Source organism: Enhydra lutris, unplaced genomic scaffold (assembly GCF_002288905.1).
Source record: "Enhydra lutris kenyoni isolate GAN:26980312 unplaced genomic scaffold, ASM228890v2 scaffoldscaffold31, whole genome shotgun sequence".
NCBI lineage: Eukaryota > Metazoa > Chordata > Mammalia > Carnivora > Mustelidae > Enhydra > Enhydra lutris.
The window spans coordinates 17,302,044-17,323,149 of NW_019154115.1; the positions used below are offsets into that span (position 1 = coordinate 17,302,044).

General features: G+C 39.4%; 1 protein-coding gene across 3 annotated transcripts in view; it reads left to right on the forward strand.

The window, feature by feature from the left end:
- The window catches only part of LOC111153229 (thyroid hormone receptor interactor 4), a 67,686-nt gene that overhangs the window by 37,064 nt on the left and 9,516 nt on the right, over positions 1 to 21,106 (forward strand). For 2 of the 3 annotated variants that reach the window (XM_022512124.1, XM_022512126.1), the window contains exons 10-11: positions 4,673 to 4,797; positions 6,689 to 6,780. In XM_022512124.1, coding sequence (XP_022367832.1) covers positions 4,673 to 4,797; positions 6,689 to 6,780 — 217 coding nt within the window. Of the gene's footprint in view, positions 1 to 4,672; positions 4,798 to 6,688; positions 6,781 to 20,534; positions 20,595 to 21,106 lie in introns of those variants that run through there. The other variant, XM_022512125.1, reaches the window with a different exon arrangement.

Sequence of the window (21,106 nt, forward strand, 5' to 3'; positions counted from 1 at the left end):
TCAGCATCTGGCTCCCTGCTCAGTGGGAAGCCTGCTTCTCCCTCTCCCACTACCCCTTTGTTCCCTCTCTTGCTGTCTCTCTCTGTCAGATATACAAATAAAAAAATCTTAAAAAAAAAAAAAAAGAAAAGAAAGAGACAGCTGCTGTTAGGGATGCATGCCTGGGTGGTTCAGTCAGTTTGGGCATCTGCCATTGGTTTGGGTTGTGATCCAGGGGTCCTGGGATCAAGACCCACATCCCCATGTCAGGCTCTCTGCTCAGCGGGGAGCCTGCTTCTCCCTCTCCCTCTCCCTCTGCCTGCGACTCCCCCTGCTTGTGCTCTCTCTCTCTCTGTCAAATAAATAAATAAAATCATTTTTTAAAAAAAGAAAAAAAAAAGAAACAGCTACTCTTAGCATTTTAGAGGGTTTACTTATATTTTTTCCTGTGTAAATTATTATATAGTGAGACCATAATATATATTATGTTTTACTTACTTCACTTTATCATTGTAACATATTCATTTTTCCTTTTTTCCCAATTTTATTTTATTTTATTAAAGATTTTATCTTTTTATTTGACAGAGAGAGAGAGATCACAAGTAGGCAGAACAGTAGGCAGAGAGAGAGGGAGAAGCAGGCTCCCCGCTGAGCAGAGAGCCCGACATAGGGCTTGATCCCAGGATCCTGAGATCATGACCTGAGCTGAAGGCAGAGGCTTAACCCACTGAGCCACCCTGGTGCCCCCTTTTTCCCAGTTTTATTGAAATGTAATTAACATATAACATATTAGTTCAAGGTGTACAATATAATGATTTGATATAGAAGTATATATATTTTTTAAAAATTGCCTCAATAAGTTTAGACATAGTTACAAATTTTTTGTTTGTCATGAGAACTTCTTTTTGTTTTTAAAAGATTTTATTTATTCTGGGGAGGTGGGGAGAGGGAGAAACAGGATCGCCACTGAACAGGGAGTCTAATGGCTACAGGGCATGGGGCTTGGTCCCAGGACCCTGGGATCATGACCTGAGCCCAAGGCAGATGCATAACCAACTGAGCCACCCAGGCGCTCTTGTCATGAGGACTTTTAAGATCTACTTTCTTAACGGCTTTTAAATATACAAGACAGTATTTTTTAAAATTATTTATTTATTTATTTATTTGAGAGAGAGAGAGCAGCAAGGGGGAATGGCAGAGGGAGAGGGAGAAGCAGGCTCCCTGCTGAGCAGAGGGTGCAACGTGGGGCTCAATCCCAGGACCTCTGGATCATGACCTGAACCAAAGGCAGATGAGCCACCCAGTCGCCCCTATATAATACAGTATTGTTAACTGTAGTTACCAGCTGTACATTACTTCCCTGGGACTTACTTACCTTATAACTGAAAATTTTTACTATCTTCACCCATTTACCTCTGGCAACCATCAGTTTGGTCTCTGTATCTATGAGTTTGCTTTTTTTCAGATCCCACATATAAGTGAGATCATACAGTATTTGTCTTTTTCTCTCTGATTTCGCACAATGCCCTCAAGCTCTATCCATGTTTTAAATTAAATGGCTGGATTTCCTTTATTTTTATGGCTGAATAATATTCCATTGTGCATATATACCACATTTTCTTTATCCATTCATCCATCAGTGGACATTTGGTTGTTTCCGTGTCTTGCCTATTGTACATAATGCTGCAGTGAATGTGAGAGGCACAGATATCTTTTCTCCCCCTTTCTATTTTGCCTTTAGAGTTTATAATAGTAATAATACCATTTATTTATTTATTTAAAGATTTTATTTATTTGACAGAGAGAGACACAGCGAGAGAAGAAACGCAAGCAGGGGGTGTGGGAGAGGGAGAAACAGGCTTCCAGCCAAGCAGGGAGCCAGATGGGGGGCTTGACCTCAAGACGCTAGGACCATGACCTGAGCCAAATGCAGAGGCTTAACAAGTGAGCCATCCAGGCGCCCCAATAATACCTTATATTTAAATAGCTTTTTACAGTTTTAAAAGTAGTAGCTCTATGAAAGAGATTAGGCCAGTATTATTATAATCTTGTACAAATGAAGGCACCTAGGTAAGCAAAGATAAAGTAGCTTTCTCTGAATTACAAAGCTCATTTGCAGCAGAGATGGAACTAGAGTTCAAGTTTTCAGAGTGTTTTTTCCATTCTTACTGAGTAAGCTTCAATCATTTTTCTTCTGAAAGAAAATTTTTTGTTGACATTTAGGATCAGTCATTTCTACTTTGGTGTTTTCATTATTAGCTGTGACTTCCCTCCTTCATTAAGGTGCATTACAATTTTTTTTCCCCTCTTGAAGGTCAGGCCTTCTTGCTTTGGCTTGTAATTATTTTATAGTTCATGTGTGTAGTGCCATTAGAACAAATGCGTGTGAGGGACACCTGGGTGGCTCAGCTCAGTCGATAAAGCATCAGGTCATGATCCTGGGGTCCCGGGATTGAGTCCCACATTGGGCTTTCTGCTCAGTGGGGATCCTGCTTCTCCCTCTGGCTGCTTTGACTGCTACTCCCCTGCCTGTGCTCTCTCTCTGACAAATAAATAAATAAAATTTAAAAAGAAAAAAAAAGACAAATGTGTGTGAATCTGCTTCTGCTTCAGAGCAGCTGGGCCCTCAGATATGTGTTTTTCTCATTCAGTTTTCTACAATTAGGTTATCTTTTCCATCTTCCAAAGTAGAAAACTAAACAGTTTGCCTTCTGCTGAGACAATGAGAATGTTTACATTTTTCTCATCCTATTTTGGATCTGTGTTATTCAGATTTTGTTACTAAAAAGAACAGATGAGCAGCATCCTGCCCACAATAACTAATCCCACCGAAATAAAACAGGTGGTTCTGCCACATTTGTGAGACTGTTTTCCCAATAACCCTTCAGGTTATTCGGTGTGGAGAGAAGAAAGCTAATGATTCATTCTTCATGTATTATTGATCACCTGCTATGTGTCTGGCACTCTTTCACTTCATCTATATTGGAAAATGAAGGATATGAGAAAGTCCCTATTTTCCATTGTAAGAATTTTGTAATGGGGTATGTTATCAAGGTACTTACTTCATTTGGTTGGAACTAAAAGACGAACATCCTTTTTCTTCTTTTTCTTTTCTTTTTTATTTGGGTATACTTGACACACAGTGATAACATTAGTTTTTGGTGTACAGCTTAGTGACTTGACAAGTTTATACATTATGCTTTGTTCACCACATGTTTCCCATTTTACTGCTATTACAATATCCTTGTATTCCTTATGATCTGCTTTTTATTCCCGTGAGTTACTCATTCCATACTGGAATCCTGTATCTCCCTCTCTCCTTCACTCATTTTGCCCAATTCTCCCTCCCCCAGAAACATCTTTTTATAATCCTTGGAGAGTAATTAAATTCTTTTGAATGCATTGTTATTCTACTTAAAGATTCTTTCAAACTAGTCAAGTTGTTTAATTATCTACAAAGAACATAATCCTTTATAGAATACTTAGAAAAGGGCACCTGGGTGGCTCAGTGGGTTAAGCCGCTGCCTTCGGCTCAGGTCATGATCTCAGGGTCCTGGGATCGAGTCCCGCATCGGGCTCTCTGCTCAGCAGGGAGCCTGCTTCCCTCTCTCTCTCTCTCTCTGCCTGCCTCTCTACTTGTGATCTCTCTCTGTCAAATAAATAAATAAATAAAATCTTTAAAAAAAAAAAAAGAATACTTAGAAAATATAATTGAAAGTGGTTATAAAGAGTGAAGATGATAAGTATTTTCATTTACTTAAATTCTATTAAGTAATGATTATAAAAGTACTCTTCTTAGAGATTTATGTGTTGGTGAGGATTTTTCTGTTAGGTTAGAGAACAATTAACAAAGCTTCCAAGAAAATGTTAGCTTTTCACTCAAAGAAGAGCAAGGATTTCCTTTTTTGTGGCACAACTTAGATACCTTGAAAATGTAAGATTTGGGGGCACCTGGGTGGCTTAGTTGGTTAAGCATCTGCCCTCAGCTTAGTCATGATCCTAGAGTCCCAGGGTCATTGGGCTCCCTGCTCAGTGGGGAGTCTGCTGCTCCCTCTCCCTCTGCCCCTGCCTCCACCTATGTTCTCTCTCTCTCTCACTCACTCTTGAGTAAATAAAATCTTTATTTTATTATTAATTTTTTAAAAGATAAGATCTTAAAAAAAAAAAAAGTAAAATTTGGGTGGTAGAAGTTCCAAGGCTAGTGAAAGGTACTGAGAGCTATTCTGAGTTACAGAGATCAGGTAAAAAGTAGGACCTGAAAGAGATGAATTGTCTTGTTCTTTTTTTTTTTTTTTTTTTAAGATTTTATTTATTTATTTGTCAGAGCACGCTCACAAGCAGAGGGGAGCGGCAGGCAGAGAGAGAGGCAGACTCCCTGCTAAACAGGGAGCCCAATACAGAAATCAGTCCCAGGATCCTGGGATCCTGACCTGGGCTGAAGGCAGACAGTTGACCATCTGAGCCACCCAGATGCCCGAATTGTCTTTGTTCTGATGATAGGAAAAGCTGGAGAACAGGGTTCATACTCCAGTGAAGGGTAGTACATGTTTTTCACACAAAATACCCCTCTTTGTGAAATACTTTCTATAGATCTCTTGGTTCAGCTGGATGATTTGCTGTTTTAAATGAGATCCTCATTTAAATGGGATACTAGAATTTAGACCCTTCCTTCTCAATTTGTAATTGTTTTAAGGGTGGAGGGCAGAAGCTGGTACACTCCTCACAGAGGACGACTTTGGATTGCAGCCACAGCCAAAAGACCCTCCCCTCAAGAAGTCTCAGAACTCCAGACTACATATCGTGTTCTTCGTGGGAAAGGTAACAGCCGTATATTCTCCTTTCAGTATTATTCGATGGAGAGAAGTCATTGTTGTTGATGTTCATCTTCTTTCATTTCTTTCTTCCTATGATTTTATTTTTTCTGGGTGAGTTGGTATGAGAGGGACTTTTATCTTTATGTATATTTGTTTCATGGCAGGTCATAGATAGCTGTTCAAATCATTAATTCATCAACCAATGAAAATAAAAATAATAGGGGTGCCTGGGTGGCTCAGTGGGTTAAGGCCTCTGCCTTTGGCTCAGGTCGTGATCTCAGGGTCCTGGGATCGGGCCCCACATCGGGCTCCCTGCTCAGTGGTGAGCCACTCCCCCCGCCCCCACCGCCTGCCTCTCTGCCTACTTGTGATCTCTGTCAAATAAATAAATAAAATCTTAAAAAAAAAAAAAAAGAAAAAAGAACAGTTCCTAACACCAGATATTGACCAACTGGTTTTAATTTCTTTTTTTTTTTAAAGATTTATTTATTTGACAGATCACAAGTAGGCAGAGAGGTAGGCAGAGAGAGAGGAGGAAGCAAGCTCCCCACAGAGCAGAGAAACCCAATGTGGGTTCAATCCCAGGATCCTGGGATCAAGACCTGAGCCAAAGGCAGAGGCTTCACCTATTGAGCCACTCAGGCGCCCCTCTTTTTTTTTTTTTTAAAGTAGGCTTCACACCCAGCAAGGAGTTCAGTGGCGGGGGGAGGCTTGAACTCACAACCCTGAGATCAAGACCTGAGTAGAGATTAAGAGAGATGCTTAACTGACTTGAGCCAGTTTTAATTTCATCTGAGAAAATTTATTTTCTTTCTTTCTTCCTTCCTTCCTTTTTCTTTCTTTCTTTCCTTCTTTCTCTCTCTCTCTCTCTTTTAAATCGTGAGAGCAAAATGACTACTATAAACTCTGGGATCTTTAGATTGGGAAGAACAACCACAGTAAGAATTTTTTGGGGGGAGTGACCCAAATAGATATCTGCTGTGGGATTTGGACAGGTCAGAGTTGGTTGACTTAAGCAGTGTATTTTGGAATTCATCCCAAGCACATCAAGTTTGGATCCTAAAAACCACTTCTGACCTTTAGGTGTCTTGTTTTTCTTCCTCTTATCTAACTCATACAGTTGTTTTAAAGGTAGAATGAGAGGATAATTACAGAACTACCCTTAAAAGTTTTTAGGAAACCAAAATTTTAGGAATCAAAAGTTTATGTTTCCTTAAAAGCACATTTTTCTTTTTGACTGATATGACTGGCTTGTTTTAAATTTGTGTTGTCTTATTTTTTTTTCCTAACTCCCTATGTTCTGTCATTCCTATATTTTTTTGGTTTTTCTCTTCACACCTCTAGCTTGTTTCCAAAACCCATCACCACCAAATTCAAAGCTAGTCCAGCTGAGTGTAGGTGGAATTCATTTGTTTGAAGTTATAGGTCCTTGAACTTTGGTGGTGTCAGGGTAATTTTTTTTTAAGTTTTTTTTTTTTTAAGATTTTATTTATTTATTTGACAGACAGAGATCACAAGTAGCAGAGAGGCAGGCAGAGAGAGAGAGAGGAGGAAGCAGGCTCCCTGCCGAGCAGAGAGCCCGATGCGGGGCTCGATCCCAGGACGCTGGGATCATGACCCGAGCTGAAGGCAGAGGCTTTAACCCACTGAGCCACCCAGGTGCCCCAGGGTAATTTTTTTAATAGCTTAGGATGTGGATAGTGGACTAAGCCAGCCACTCACTAAAATTTTTGCTAAAATACAAACAGTTGTGCTAAATAAAAACATCATTTTTTTTCCTGTGTCTACAAATACATAAGAGAGAAAGTGATTTGTTCAGAATTGGAATCAGATTGGGGAGTTTCAGGGTCACAAAAAAGGAAATTTATATGATCCTTCTGTTATTCTTGATTCAGATGTGGAATTTCCCAACGACTATCCATCAGGTTGTCTTTTGGGCTGTGTGGACCTCATTGACTGCTTGTCCCAAAAGCAGTTTAAGGATCAGGTGAGTAAAGAGTAATTCTCTTGGACACATGCTTGGTTTGCTACCATAGCTGACTCGTAGATCCTTCAACAAAGAATATCGTGGAGATAGTAAGGTGTTAGCAACTGAATTCAGACGTGTGAGGATAATCTTTTCATAGGGAAATATTGGAAAGAGAAAAGATCAGGTCAGAAACAGGAAAAACTAGTCAGAAACAGAAAAACTAGTGAAGTTTTTGTTTCTGATGCATGTACATTTCTGTGTGACAAGCTATTGCCCCAGTTAGGCTAAAGAGTACAGGGTCCTTATCCTTTTATAAAACTTTGCTGCTTTTGGTAAAGAAACCTTCCATTATCCCTTAAATTATTTCAGTTAGGTGGTGGAAATGATAGGATTTGTTATTTTGGAACATTTGGTCCATGCCAGAGAATTCATGATAGGCAAGTATGTTTGAATTCTGATTTCCTGGACTATGCCATATTTGGGGTATATTTAAGAGAGCGAGAGTGTGTGTGTGCATCTGTGCGCATGCACGTATATAGGTATATATTTTTGTTTATTTTGATCACTAAAGATTGGACTGACATAACTAGAGTTCATTTTTGAACAGCAGAGGGAGCTGAAGGACTTTAGCTTAATTGGAGAACCGAAATTTAGAGCCTTGTATTTATACTCAGACCAGCAAAAATCCGAATGGGAAAGTCTATCCTTGGAGCCTGAAGCATCTTACCTAACAATATGGTTTTCCTGTTCTTTGAACAGTTGCTTTAGGCAACCACTGTGCCTAGGAAAATGTTCTTCGGTTTCATTTTTCTCAGTAAATTGTTTTCCAGATTTATTTGTTTTTCAATATTGTTATTACTGTTTATAAAAACTGTTCTTCTCTATCTTACTCTCCCTACCCTTTCCTCGTAGATTTTAACCAATAGTTAATATCCCTTTAGTTTTCTTTCATTTTCTTGTGGATTGCCTCCTTAGTCCTCTTTGATTACTTTATGTATATGAGTACACTGCATGCATTTTGGCATGAATTTGATCCCTCGCCTCTTGTTCTGCCCTTATTACCTGGTCCAAACTTAGGCAAACCATAGACATGTGGTTGTTTTCCACACTCTTGTGCCTATGCCCGTGTGGGTCTTTCACCATTTTTCTAGGATCATCTTTGCTCTCTTCCTTTCCCTTCCCAGCCCCCCTTTTTTTTTCAGTCTAGAAGTAAAAATTATAAAAATTCCATACATTGGTATTGGCTTTATAGGGTTTTTTTTTTTTAAGATTTTATTTCTTTGAGAGAGAGCATGTGCGTGCAAACCTATGAGCTGGGGAGGGGCGGGCAGAGATGCAGGGAGCTGAGCAGGGAGCCCAGTGCAGGGCTCAATTCCAAGACCCTGAGATGATGACCTGAGCTGAAGGCAGACACTTAGACAACTGAACTACCCAGGTGCCCCAGACTTTATAGTTTTAAAGACTCTCACAGTCATTAATAGCTTAGTATGACTTAATATGTTATTAATATATTTTCTTTATAGGACATTTGCATTCTGAATGGGAACTCAGGAGCATCTGGCAGTGTGGGTGGGGGGGTTTGGTAAGGGGCCTTCCTTTATTTTCTTATTTGTTGATCAAGCAATCATCTGATATAAGGTCAAATGATTTCAATCACTAGACAGCCTATCTTCTTTCTGCCACAGGTTTGTGTAGAGAAGGATAAGAAACTGTAACCCTAGCCTATGGAGTATAGCAAAGTTTATGGGAATTAGAAATCTAATTAATAAAAACAAATCTTTTTCGTTTCTCAAAGATACCTCTCTTTCAGGTCAGCATGATACTCCTCTTCAAGCTTAGATTATGTCTTTTATCTTGAGGATACTGAGGGCAGCACGTAGAAATATAGGAATCCTCCCATATGTTCCCAGCTGGAAGTCCTGGCAGCTCTCCCTATGAATTTCCCAATGTATGACATTAGAATATCCCCAAATACCAGAAGCCAGTAGGCTTCATTAAACAGGAATCCCTTACCCATTTTCCCTATGATCAGCTTTTCTGGGGCTTTCCCCCACTGTTTCTTTTCTGTGTTTGGGGGTAGCTCAAGAATGTATTCAGAATTGATAGTAGACCTATTTGGAGATTATGTATTGGGTAAGGATCTTTAAAAAGTTATAGCTTTGGTGTTTGGCTGCCTTTTAGAAAATGTCTGAAGCCTCTTTGGTAATCTGCCTGTCCCTGACCTAGGGTTCTATGTTGTAAGAAATATGATTACCTAGCCTGTTTTACAAACCTTATTCTCATTTCTGTAATAATGAGTTGAAAGTTTAGGAGTAATAGCTCTAGACAAGCGTTTCTCAAACTATTCCATGCATAAGTGTTCTCTGGAGACATAAAAACGGGGGAGGTGATTGTCTATGGACACATACATTTGGAAAATGAATTTGTATCAAATAAATGTATTTGTTTACTGCAGACTTTTTCAGGCCCATTAAGATGCTAGTGTGCATTATGACTCTGATACATCTAGTGGATATAACATGCAGTGTTCCAAAAACTTTTAGACCATAAAATCCCCTCTCCCCACCCCATGCACACTGCCTAGTTACTAACTGCAGAACTGTTATCTTGTGGTATATACAACTTAGAAAGTGTTAGTCGACATATATTTGTTGTTTTTTTTTTTTATTCTCACAGGTTATCTATGAAAATGAGGGAGAATCATCCAGGAATTGGTTTCTTGACCTGTGCTTTCTTTCTGCATCTTCACACTCATTTCTCATCACCCAGCTGAATTATATTTTCCTTGAAAACTAGTGTAGATCTAGTAATTTTTATTTCAACTGAAGCTAATCTCCTAAGTAATTTGGACCAAATTTTACTTCTCCATCTTGTTCCTAGTTTTTTCCTTCCCCAAAGAAACTCAGTAACTTACTTCCTGACCTCACATTCTTGGCCTTTCTTTGATAAGTTAAAATATACTAAGCCCTCACTATTTCTGGCATAGTGTGATCATTTAGTCTCTTAAAAAAAAAACAACAAGGTTTTGTTAGTGGTTGTTTAAAATCAAGTACACTATACTCTGACTGATTTTTTAAAATATGTGCTAAAATTGCTTTGCCCTGAGCTAAGAACTCCTCTTCCTTTTATCTTCTAAGAGTAGTATGGCTGGCATGGATAGTTTGTGCCAGAAAAAAATCCCACTGGACCCTCAGCCCTCCTGAGTAATGGCAGGGAATCAACCTAAACAAGGTAGGAATGATACAGAAAAGGCTGTTGGTTCAACTCAAGAGAGAAAGGTAGAGGAGAGTCATCTAGTTACAACCTCTCCTGTATTCCCCTGGAAGGAGCCCATGCCGTTCGCCAGCATTTTATCCGCCAGCAGCAGATGTAAGCTCTCAAAAACAGCAGGGAGGATGTTGACTGCAACAATACATCAAGGCTGTGGTTTGTAACCTCAATAGTAAGGCAGTTAAAACTTTTTTTTTTAAACAAAGACATTTTGATTGCCAAATCCATAACCATTAGCAGCTGTGGTTTGAACAGTTCTCTAGACCTAACAAGTTTTCAAACAGAAAGTTGAGTTGGTGGCTTTTGTTTCTACTTGTCTGTGTTGTGTTTGTGCTATTTATATCTCTGCCTTCAATAGAGAATCTGATTTGTCTGAAATTTCCAAGGTCATTGATTGTTCTGTTTCTTCTGACTAAATCCATTCCTCTCCTGCCAGCATACTGACCCTTCAGTCCATTTGATCTATGGCTTTTATAATAGCCAAGACCCTGTCTTTAAAGAGCTCTGCTGAAGCAGTTCTGCTGGGTGCCTATGTAATTGACATCAGCAATAGAATTGAAGTCTTCATTGGGAAGAGAGTATTACTTGTTCCTTCTCCTGTAAGGGTATCCAAGTGATACAGATCTTCAGGATGATTAATAAAAATGGAATGGAAATCATCAGTTTCTATCACCAATGTGTTGTATGCTGATCTAAGAGGTGAGAAATTCGAGGATGAAGGAATATCAATATTCAAACCAGACATTAGCTTTGAAAAATGTGGAGTCCCCAAATTCCCCAAATTTTCTTTTTCTTTTTTTTTTTAAAGTAACCTCTATGCCCAGCATGGGGCCTGAACTCACGACCCTGAGATCAAGAGTCATATTCTCTACCAACTAAGCAAACCAGCCCCTGCAAATTTTCTTTTATGTGGAAAATGGGGATGCCTGGGTGTCTCAGTTTAGCGCCTGCCTTTGGCTCTGGTCATGATCCTGGGGTCCAGGGATTGAGCCCCACATCAGGCTCCCTACTCAGCGGGGAGCCTGCTTCTCCTTCTGCCTGCTGCTCTCCCTACTCGTGCGCTCTCTCTTTTTCTTTCTCTCTGACAAATAAATAAATAAAACCTTTAAAAAAATGTGTAAAAATGTCCTCTCTGTTGTACTGAGAAAACCTGCATATTTATAAACCTAAAAATGTGTATTCCTAAGGGATCATGAGGGCTGTGTCAGAGACCCAACAAAGAGGGGAACTGTGTATCTGCCACAGCTAGTCTGACCCTAGGCAGTTCTTTAAAATCACAGCTTACTTGAGTGAAACAGGGAATGTGTTTTCAGAATTTTCATGAAGACTAGAATATTTACTAGAACTTCTAGGTCAGAACAAACTGTCTTTACAGTTGTTTTATAACCTGAGTGTCAAGTGCCCACATGCTGAGTTGAGGACAACCATGTATGTTTTTTAATAAGTCAGAAAGCATTATACTTTCTATTGTTCTTATCCCGAACAGAGGAGGGAAATAGTAACACTTATCTGTGCATTTATATAAGTTCTTTGATGTTTAGCTTTTCATCTGAAAATGAACATGTAATTTTTTTTTTTAAGATGTTATTTATGTATTTGACAGACAGAGATCACAAGTAGGCATAGAGGCAGGCGGCGGGGGGTGGGGTGTGTGTTGGGGGGAAGCAGGCTCCCTGCTGAGCAGAGAGCCCAATGCTGGCTCGATCCCAGGACTCTGAGATCATGACCTGAGCTGAAGGTAGAGGCTTCACCTACTGAGCCACCCAGGCGCCCCTAATTCTTTTTTTTCTTTTTTTTAAGATTTAATTTATTTATTTGAGAAAGAGAGCACAAGTGATGGGTAAGGGGCAGAGGGAGAATGGTAGAGAGAGAGGGAGAAGCAGACTCCCTGCTGAGCAGGGAACCTGGCATGGGGCTCGATGCCAAGACCCTGGGATCATGACCTGAGCTGAAAGGAGACGCTTAGCTGACTGAGCCACCAAGATGCCTCTGAAAATGAACATACAATTCTTAAGATTTTCTTAAGTATTATTATAAACACTTGAGTGCCTACCATAAATCAGACATTGTTTTAGACACTAAAAGAAACAGAAAGGTGAATCAGCCATGGGTTCTGCCCTCAGAATGTTTGAAAGACTGTTAGACAGATGAAATACAAATGTAAACAAATACAAAATAAAAAGCAAAATTACTGTCTTGAAAAGTAGAGTGTCACTGAGGAATTTAGAGGAAAAGGTTGCTTCCAGCTAGGAGGGATCTCAAAAGACTTTATTAAGAATATGGCTTTTGAATTGGCCTTAAAGGGTAGTAATAATAAAATCTATCACTTTTGATCAGCTGTTATATGCCAGACCTATCATGTATGTTCTTATCCTCACTACAATAACAACAACAAGGTATCATTACCCCTCTTTTAGGGACGAGGAAATTTAAGACTCAGTTAAAGTAACTTGAGTACTATTAGTCAGTAAATGATAGAGTTGAGATTGTTGTTCAAGTCTTTCTACATAGTTGATTGAGAGGCATATTCCAAGGAGAGGAAGAAGTGTGAGGTGGAAGTTATGGGCCTGTCCAGAGAATAATAATAGCAAACCAGTTTGTTGAGAGATGAGTATGGGTGAGAAAGAGGAGGAAGCAGCAAACAAGAATGGAAAAGTGTGTTGTGGTCCAGTGGTAGATAGCTTTGTATGATAAGCTTTAGCGGTAACACTTTTTTCTATAGTCAGTTGTGGAATGGAGAAGGGGTGTTTGGAACGTGGTCATGGCCTTGATTTTGGAAAATGGATCTGGCTGCAGTGTTGAAGATGGATTACAGTGAAGATCCTGAAGGTGGGGAGACTAATGAGATGGCAGTTGTCATTCGAGGGTCAAGATTTTTTTTTTTAATTTTATTTATTTATTTGACAGAGAGTGAGCACAGGCAGATAGAGTGGCAGGCAGAGGCAGAGGGAGAAGCAGGCTCCCTGCTAAGCAAGGAGCCCGATGTGGGACTCGATCCCAGGAGGCTGGGATCATGACCTGAGCCGAAGGCAGCTGCTCAACCAACTGAGCCACCCAGGCGTCCCGGGTCAAGATATTTTTAAAAGTCTGTTCTAGGATAATGCCAGTGAAATGAGACAAGAGGGGGACAGATGTAAGGGGTTTTAGGTAGAATCAATCACTTAATGTAACACCTTCATTTTACCTATAAGTAAACCCAGGCTTAGAGACAAAGTGGTCTGCTTGATCTAGAAAGTCTAGAAGGTCTAGACCTGAGCCGAAGGCAGAGGTTTAACCCTCTGAGCCACCCAGGTGCCTCAAGATTACTTAAAATCTTAAGAAAAAAAAATTAATTCCACACACAGTATTATGGTTTTTTACTTGGATAGTTTAAAATGTTTTAATCTGTTTTGTTCTAAAAGACAAATGTCATTTTATGAAGGGGTATTGTTAATGTTAATAGCACCAGATTACCTAACAATGATTTTACCTTGGTAGGTTAACTGATGTCAAAGGATGCTCTAAGCTCTGTCTCAGAATAGTTGTTCTCAGTTGAGTCAACCAGCCATTGGGAGTTAAACTCTAAAATTATCAGATCCCCTAAGTCGAGTTTTAGCGTTCTGAGTTATTAGTCCCAACGTAGACTTCAATGGTTAAGGACCTTACAATGTAGTATCTTTAATTAAGAGCAATTCTCTTTTAGTTCTTACTAGTTTAAGTTGAATTAAAAGCCTGCTATATGAAATTTAAGACCAAAAATAATTGTCATGTATGGGTGATTCCCATTTAGGTCTTTATGAGTAAGGGCAGAAAAGCTACGAGGTTAATTTTAGAAAAAATATACTTGCTTAGGTTCTCTTATGTGTGGATTTTCCAGCATAGGATTCCAAAGGGCATAGAAAGCCACATTGGAAACTTAACTGTGAGTAGGATGGGACCAGGAAATCAACAGTATGTGGCTTCAGCTAGATCATTTTCCGCAAATGGCTCTAAAACCCTTAAGCTGCATATCACTCATACGTTATTCTTTTCACTTAGAGCAAACATGAGCTCTGTAGCATTGAGCTGTAACCCCCTGTCTTTGATACTGAGCACATGACTTGAATTGGGTACTAGTACATGGGAGTTCAATATCCCACCTTGGGCCAGCTGGCATGATCTTTATTCAACTCCAGTCAAATATATAGTAGTTTTCGTGTCAAAGCCTCATGATCAATATGTCACTGATGTGAGAAAACTTATTCTCCAGTAGAGTATGGCCTAAGGTACTAGTTGTATGTCCTGTGAACACCTTGAATTGCTTTGAAGGAAAATGTACACAACTATTGGAGAACACAATTGCTTTCAGGATATGCTTCTTTGGATCTGTTGTGCTTTGTAGCCTTTTTATCAGACTCATTTCCTTCTCTCCTTCTGAGTATTATCACCTTAATCTTCTTGGAGTTGGTTTTCCACTAACTACATTTCAGAGCCTGATTTCATGTCCTATCTAGTTCCCTAAAGTTCAAACCAAGAAAACCTATAGCAAATATATGTTCTTTGTCAATGAGTTCTTTCTTAACTGTTTACTTTAGCTTTTAGTCCGCTGGAGACAGATACAAGACTTAAAGGTCATTTGGGGATTTGTTGAGAAGAGTGACATCTTGCAGAGTTGGTGAAAATGGCCACTTGGCTCTGAATTAGTTGTGATTGCCAAAAAACAACTGAACTTTTTTTTCCCCTTACAAAAATGGCAAAAGAAATGTTTTCTAGAGGACTGGTGAACAATTTTCCCTGGAGAAGAGAAAAAAATGGCTGTTTAGTGTTAATTACCTGTTATGTTAGACAGCTATGAAACTTATGAGCCATGAAAAAAGAGTAGGCCCAACCCTCTCCTCCTCCCCTCAGGCTGGAAACCAGGTGATTGGGGTCATGTTTTCTTTCTTTCTTTCTTTCTTTCTTTCTTTCTTTCTTTCTTTCTTTCTTTCTTCCTTCCTTCCTTCCTTCCTTCCTTCCTTCCTTCCTTCCTTCCTTCCTCCCTTCCTTCCTTTTTTTAAAATTATTTTTTATTGTGTTATGTTAGTCACCATACAGTGCATTATTATTGATGTAGTGTTCCATGATTCATTGTTTGTGTATAACACCTAGTGCTCCATGCAGTCCGTGCCCTGCTTAATACCCATCCCCGGGCTTACCCATCCCCCAGCCCCTTCCCTTCTAAAACCCTCCATTTGTTTCCCCGGAGTCCATAGTCTCTCATGGTTCATCTCCCACTCCAATTTCTCCCCCTTCATTTTTCCCTTCTAATGTCCTCTGTGCTATTCCTTATGTTCCACAAACAAGTGAAACCATGTGATAATTGACTTTCTCTGTTTGACTTATTTCACTTAGCATAATCTCCTCCTGTCCCATCCATGTTGATGGAAAAGTTGGGTGTTCATCTTAACACCCAAAAAACGGAAGTCATGTTTTCTTAGGCAAGAACAGCCGCAACTTCCTGAGGAATCTGTTGCTGAATTTGAATGGTTCCTTTAAATTGCTTGATTTTACAGCCCACATTCCTTGATCTGTCTGTTGTGCTATCTCAGTGACCCTTTCTTTAGCATTCTCTCTAAATTGGATATGATATCCAAAGTTTATTCACATTGTTTACAAATATGAACCTCCTTTCTCTTAATTAATTTACTTTTCTTTTTTTTTTAATGTAAGCTCTACACCCAACATGGTGCTTGAACACAACCCCAACATCAAGAGTTGCATGCTGTACCTACTGAGCCAGCCACGCACCCCTTATTTAGTTTTCTGTCCATCAGCTACATTTTAGTCTCTGACTCTTAGACCAAAAATCCCTTTCTTGTAAGTCACTGACATGCCAGTGTTTAATGTGGTTCATAGTACCCAGACCCCAGTTGCAGAGATTATGCTTTTCTGAACGTACTGAGGCTCTGCCAAACTGACTTTGCTTTACTGCACTCTACCCCTTTTCCCAATACAAGACCTTACTTTACTTTATTCTTTGCAGACTGCTTTGTTCTTCAGCTCTGTTTCTTATAGCCTCTTGAAGTTCAGTATAAGAGATTAGAAAAAGGAATATTCACATAAAACTCTGATTTAGATTAAGTTGGGAAAGTTGATTTTAATGTTTATCTTTATTGTGAGGCACGAGTGGGTCCCAGGAACCTGTTGGATAATTTATCTATCATTTCCCCCATTATTTGACATTTGCTTACTCTGTTAATGTAGGTCAGTGTAGTTAATATTAAACATAGGGCCTTATTGGACTACTTGTCAAGACACAAAAGTTCTAATTTAGCTTTAGGGATAACAGATTACAGAGTAGCGCCTGCTTTTACCCAGAGTTATAGTCCTAAGAGTCTCTAGTTCCCAGCATGTGTGCATTTAGTATAGTTATGATAACCTTAATGTGTCGGGCGCCTGGGTGGCTCAATTAGATGAGCGTCTGCCTTCAGCCCAGGTCATGATCTTGGAGTCCTGGGATCAAGCCCTGTGTCGGGCTCCCTGGTCATTGGAGAGCCTGCTTCTCCCTCTGCCTGCTGCTCCCAAAGCTTATGCTCTCTCTCACTCTCTCTCTATCTTAAATAAATAAATAAAATCTTTTAAAAAATACTATGTCTTTAATCAACATTTACAAATACGACATATGCAATGACATTAAAAAAAAAAAAGATAACCTTAATGCACAGGTTGTTTTCATTATTCTTTAATTCAGAAAATATTGATTGCCTACAATGTGCCAAGCATGATTCAGGGTGCTGAGGAGTAAACAAAATAAACAAAAACCCTGGCCTTCATGGGAGTTTTCATCCTTGTAAAGGGAGGCCAAATTTAAAAATGCAGTGGTGCCTGGCTGGTTCAGTTGGTAGAGCATGTAACTCTTTTTTAATTTTTATTTATTTATTTATTTGACAGAGCACACACAAGCAGGGGGAGGAGCAGAGGGAGAGGGAGCGGAAAGAATCTCAAGTAGACTCTGCGCTGGGTGTGGGGCTCAGACTTACCATCCTGAAATCATGACCCGAGCCAAAACCAAGAGTTGGATTCTTCAACTGAGCCACCCACATGCCCTGAGCGTGGGACTCTTGATCTCCAGGTTTTAAGTTTGAGCCTTAAATTGGGCATAGAGATTACTTAAAAATAAAATGTTTTAAAAATTTAAATAAGTAAATTATAATATATTAGATGATGGTAAGTGCTATAGGAACAAAAAAGGGTTGAGAGTACCAAGTCTGTGAGGAGATTCATGCTTTTATTTTAAATAGAATGATTAGGGAAGGCTTACTGCAAAGCTGACATTTAAACAAAGTTCTGAAGAAAGAGAAGCCTTGTGGATATCTGGGTCATGGTAGAGGTGGGAGCATTCTAGGAAGAGGGAATAGGCAAGTGCAAAGATCCAAGAAGAGGAACAACCTGGAAGTCAGTGTGGCTGGAGTAGAGTGAAAGTGGGGGTAAATGTAGTAGGAAAAGATGTCAAAGAGGAAATAGAGAGCCAGACTCTCCAGGAACCTGAAGGTTATGCTGAGGACTTAGGCTTTTATTCTGAGTGAGATGAAAAGCCACTGGAGAGTTTTAAGTAGTGGAGTGTATGATCTGATATGTTTTTTTAAATAATTCTGGCTGCCCTGTTAAAAATAGAAGAGAGAGAGGTTAAGGGCAGAAACAGAGAGACCAATTAGGAGATTATTGTGGTAATCCAGGGAAACATGATGGCTTGGACCAGGGAGGTAGCTGTGGAGGTCTTAGGAAGTGGTGAGATATTGGATATCCTTTGAAGGTGGAGTTAACAGAACTTCTCAGTGAGGTGGTTGTGGGGGTTTTGGCCTGAACAACTGGAAGGATGGAATAGCTAGTAGGCTGGATATCTATTCATTCATTCATTATTCATTTTAAAGGGGGGAATGGATAAGAGAGGAGCAGGTTTGGAATTGAATCAGGATCTCTGTTTTATAAAATTTTATTTGTACTGTGATAAAATATACATAACATAAAACTTACCATTTTAACCTTTTTTAAGTGTACTATTCAGTGGCATTATGTACATTTATAATGTTATGCAACCATTGCCACTATCCATTTCCAGAACTTCTTCATCATCTCAAACAGAAATTCTGTCCCCATTAAATAATAACTTCTTCCTCCTCCCTCCAGCTCCTAATAACCTCTATTTTCTGTCTCTTTGAATTTGCTTATCCTAAGTACCTTGTATAGGTACTCATCAGGTAATATTTGGCCTTCTGTGTATGGCTTATTTCAGTAAGTGTAATTTTTTAAGATTCATCAGAATTTCTGGAATATTTTTAATATTCCACTGTGTGTATGTACCATATTTTGTTCATCTGTCTGTGGATGAACATTTGGATTGTGGAAACTGTTGGGTGCTATGAACATTGGTGAACAAGTGAGATGATGGGAGCATGTAACAGCTTTCAGTTTCTTTGAGGGATATACCCATGAGCGGAATTGCTGGACCTTACGGTAATTTTGTAACTCTTTGATGTTACAAAAACCGAACTGTTTCCATAGCAGCTGCACTGTTTTACACCCATACCAGCAATGCATGACTGTTTTAATTTCTTCACATCCTTACCAATACTTGTTATTTTCCATGTTTTTTGGTTTAGTTTTGTTTGGTTTTATTATAATCATCCCATAAGCATAAAGTAATATCTCACTGTGGTTTAGATTTGCATTTCCAGGACCTCATTTTTTCCCCCAGTTTTATTGAGATATAATTGGCATGTAACATTGTATTAGTTCACTATGTACAACAATGATTTATTTTTTTTTTTTACAACAATGATTTAATACATGTATATGTTGCAAAATGATTACCACAATATATTTAGAGAACATCCATCACCTCTCATAGTTACAAATTCAGGATCTTATTTTTTAACTCTGAGCCTGAAGAAGATCACTAAGGTGGTAAATGTAGGGAGAGAAGAGGTCTGAGGCCTGACCTCTGAAGCACTCCCAACATTTAAAGGATGAGGTGATAAGCAGTGGGTAATAGCAAAGCTAAGAAGAGAATGAAGCCAAGTGAGGAATGTTCGTGAAGGAGGGAGAGAAGAATTCTATCAGGTTCTACAAATAGGTCAATTAAGATGAGAACTGAGCACTGACCATTTGATTTAGCAACATGGAAGTGAACAATGACCTTTAGTTCACCAAGAATAGTTTTGGTGGAGTGTTGGGAGTGAAAGCCTGTTTATAATGAATTCAAGAAACAATAGAGGAATTTGAAGCAGGGAGCATACATAATCTTTTAGTGAATTTTGTTGTAAAAAGAATCAGAAATGGGGCATTTGCTTGAGGAGAATGGGGAGATTTTGTTTTATGGCAGACATTACAGAAAGTATGTTTAATGGGATAGAGTCAGTAGAGAGAGAACATTTATTGATGCAGAAAAAAGTGGAGAGAATGACTGAACTGGGTTATAGTTCTAGAAAAGTAGAGCTGTGAGGTCCTCGCAGCACTGTCCTCTGCCTCAACATTCTGAGACACAGAGGGGAGAGAGTAGGAAAACTGAAGAGATGTGAATTGTGACTGTTGCTGTTGAGGCCTCTGTAGAATTCTGTTGAAAGATCTCGATGGCAGCCTCTGGTTTTATTCGTGCCAAAGCACCTCAGCAGTAACAGCTGGAACCTGCTTTTCTTTGAGTTCTAAAGATCCAGGGTATAAGGAAAGAAGAGCATTTTCCTTCTCATCTTTATTCTTTTTTTTTTTTTCTACTGTGAACATTTTGACCCTGCCTCTGAATATAATTGTGTCTGATACTTGATATTAAGCTATGTTTTATCAACGTACATGCCACACCTGTCCCACACAGAGAGCCGTGGTATGTGGGCAGGACCAAAAGGTGCTAAAAATCCCTTCTGTTTTCTCCACAGCCTTACTTAACCACTTAAGACAGAGTGGTCAAGTGGTCAGTAAAGAAGTTTTTTTTTTTTTTTTTAAAGATTTATTTATTTATTTATTTATTTGACAGACAGAGATCACAAGTAGACAGAGAGGTAGGCAGAGAGAGAGAGGGAAGCAGGCTCCCTGCCGAGCAGAGAGCCCGATGTGGGACTCAATCCCAGGACCCTGAGATCATGACCCGAGCCGAAGGCAGCGGCTTAACCCACTGAGCCACCCAGGCGCCCCAGTAAAGAAGTTTTAACTACTTATGTTTCTACTAGTTACAGAGAAATTTTAATTTTCTTATTTTACTGAAACCTCCATTTCTACTTTTGAGCCTTAGTTCTTTAGAGGACATATCTTAGCAGGTGAATAAGAGTGGAAAATAAGTTTATATATTTGATGGTAGTTACTAGGAGAAAGGCTCCTTTGGTAATGCCATAGTCAGCCTGTGAGTCATATTTGTCAAACATGCTAAATACAGGACATAAAAGATAGGAAATAATGAAAAAACAAATAAGTTGGGCATTGCTAGAGAGCACTTTCTGCCAACCCTCTATTGTGCCTTAAATTGTGATTATGTGGCCAACCTAGTCTTACTCTAGGTTCTGTGTCTGTCTTTGCAGAAGGAATACAAGTCCTAAGTATTCACACAGATTTGTGATGGGAGATCCAAAGGAGGCTTCTAAATAATTTTCAGAATTGCTCTACCAGTTACCTTTTCACCCTAAGTAAGTCTGGAATGCATCCAGCAAAACAGCTTTTGCATGTTCATACCTTTCAGAATGAATCATCTTCCTTCCTTATAGTGAAAGAAGGGCTCTGTTGATTATTGCTGGCAGCATTTCCACAAATGTTCTATTTTTCTTAAACCTTCCAGTGTTTCACTCAAGTTAACCTGGGGGTGCCCAATGTTCCCAAAGGAGACCTCCAAATCTCCCAACTTTGTCATTTATACTAAAAGAACAGTCAGTCCTGGGACGCCTGGGTGGCTCAGTTGGTTGGGCAGCTGCCTTCGGCTCAGGTCATGATCCCAGCATCCTGGGATCGAGTCCCGCATCGGGCTCCTTGCTTAGCAGGGAGCCTGCTTCTCCCTCTGCCTCTGCCTGCCATTCTGTCTGCCTGTGCTTGCTCTCTCTCCCTCTCTCTCTCTCTCTGACAAATAAATAAATAAAAATCTTTAAAAAAAAATAAATAA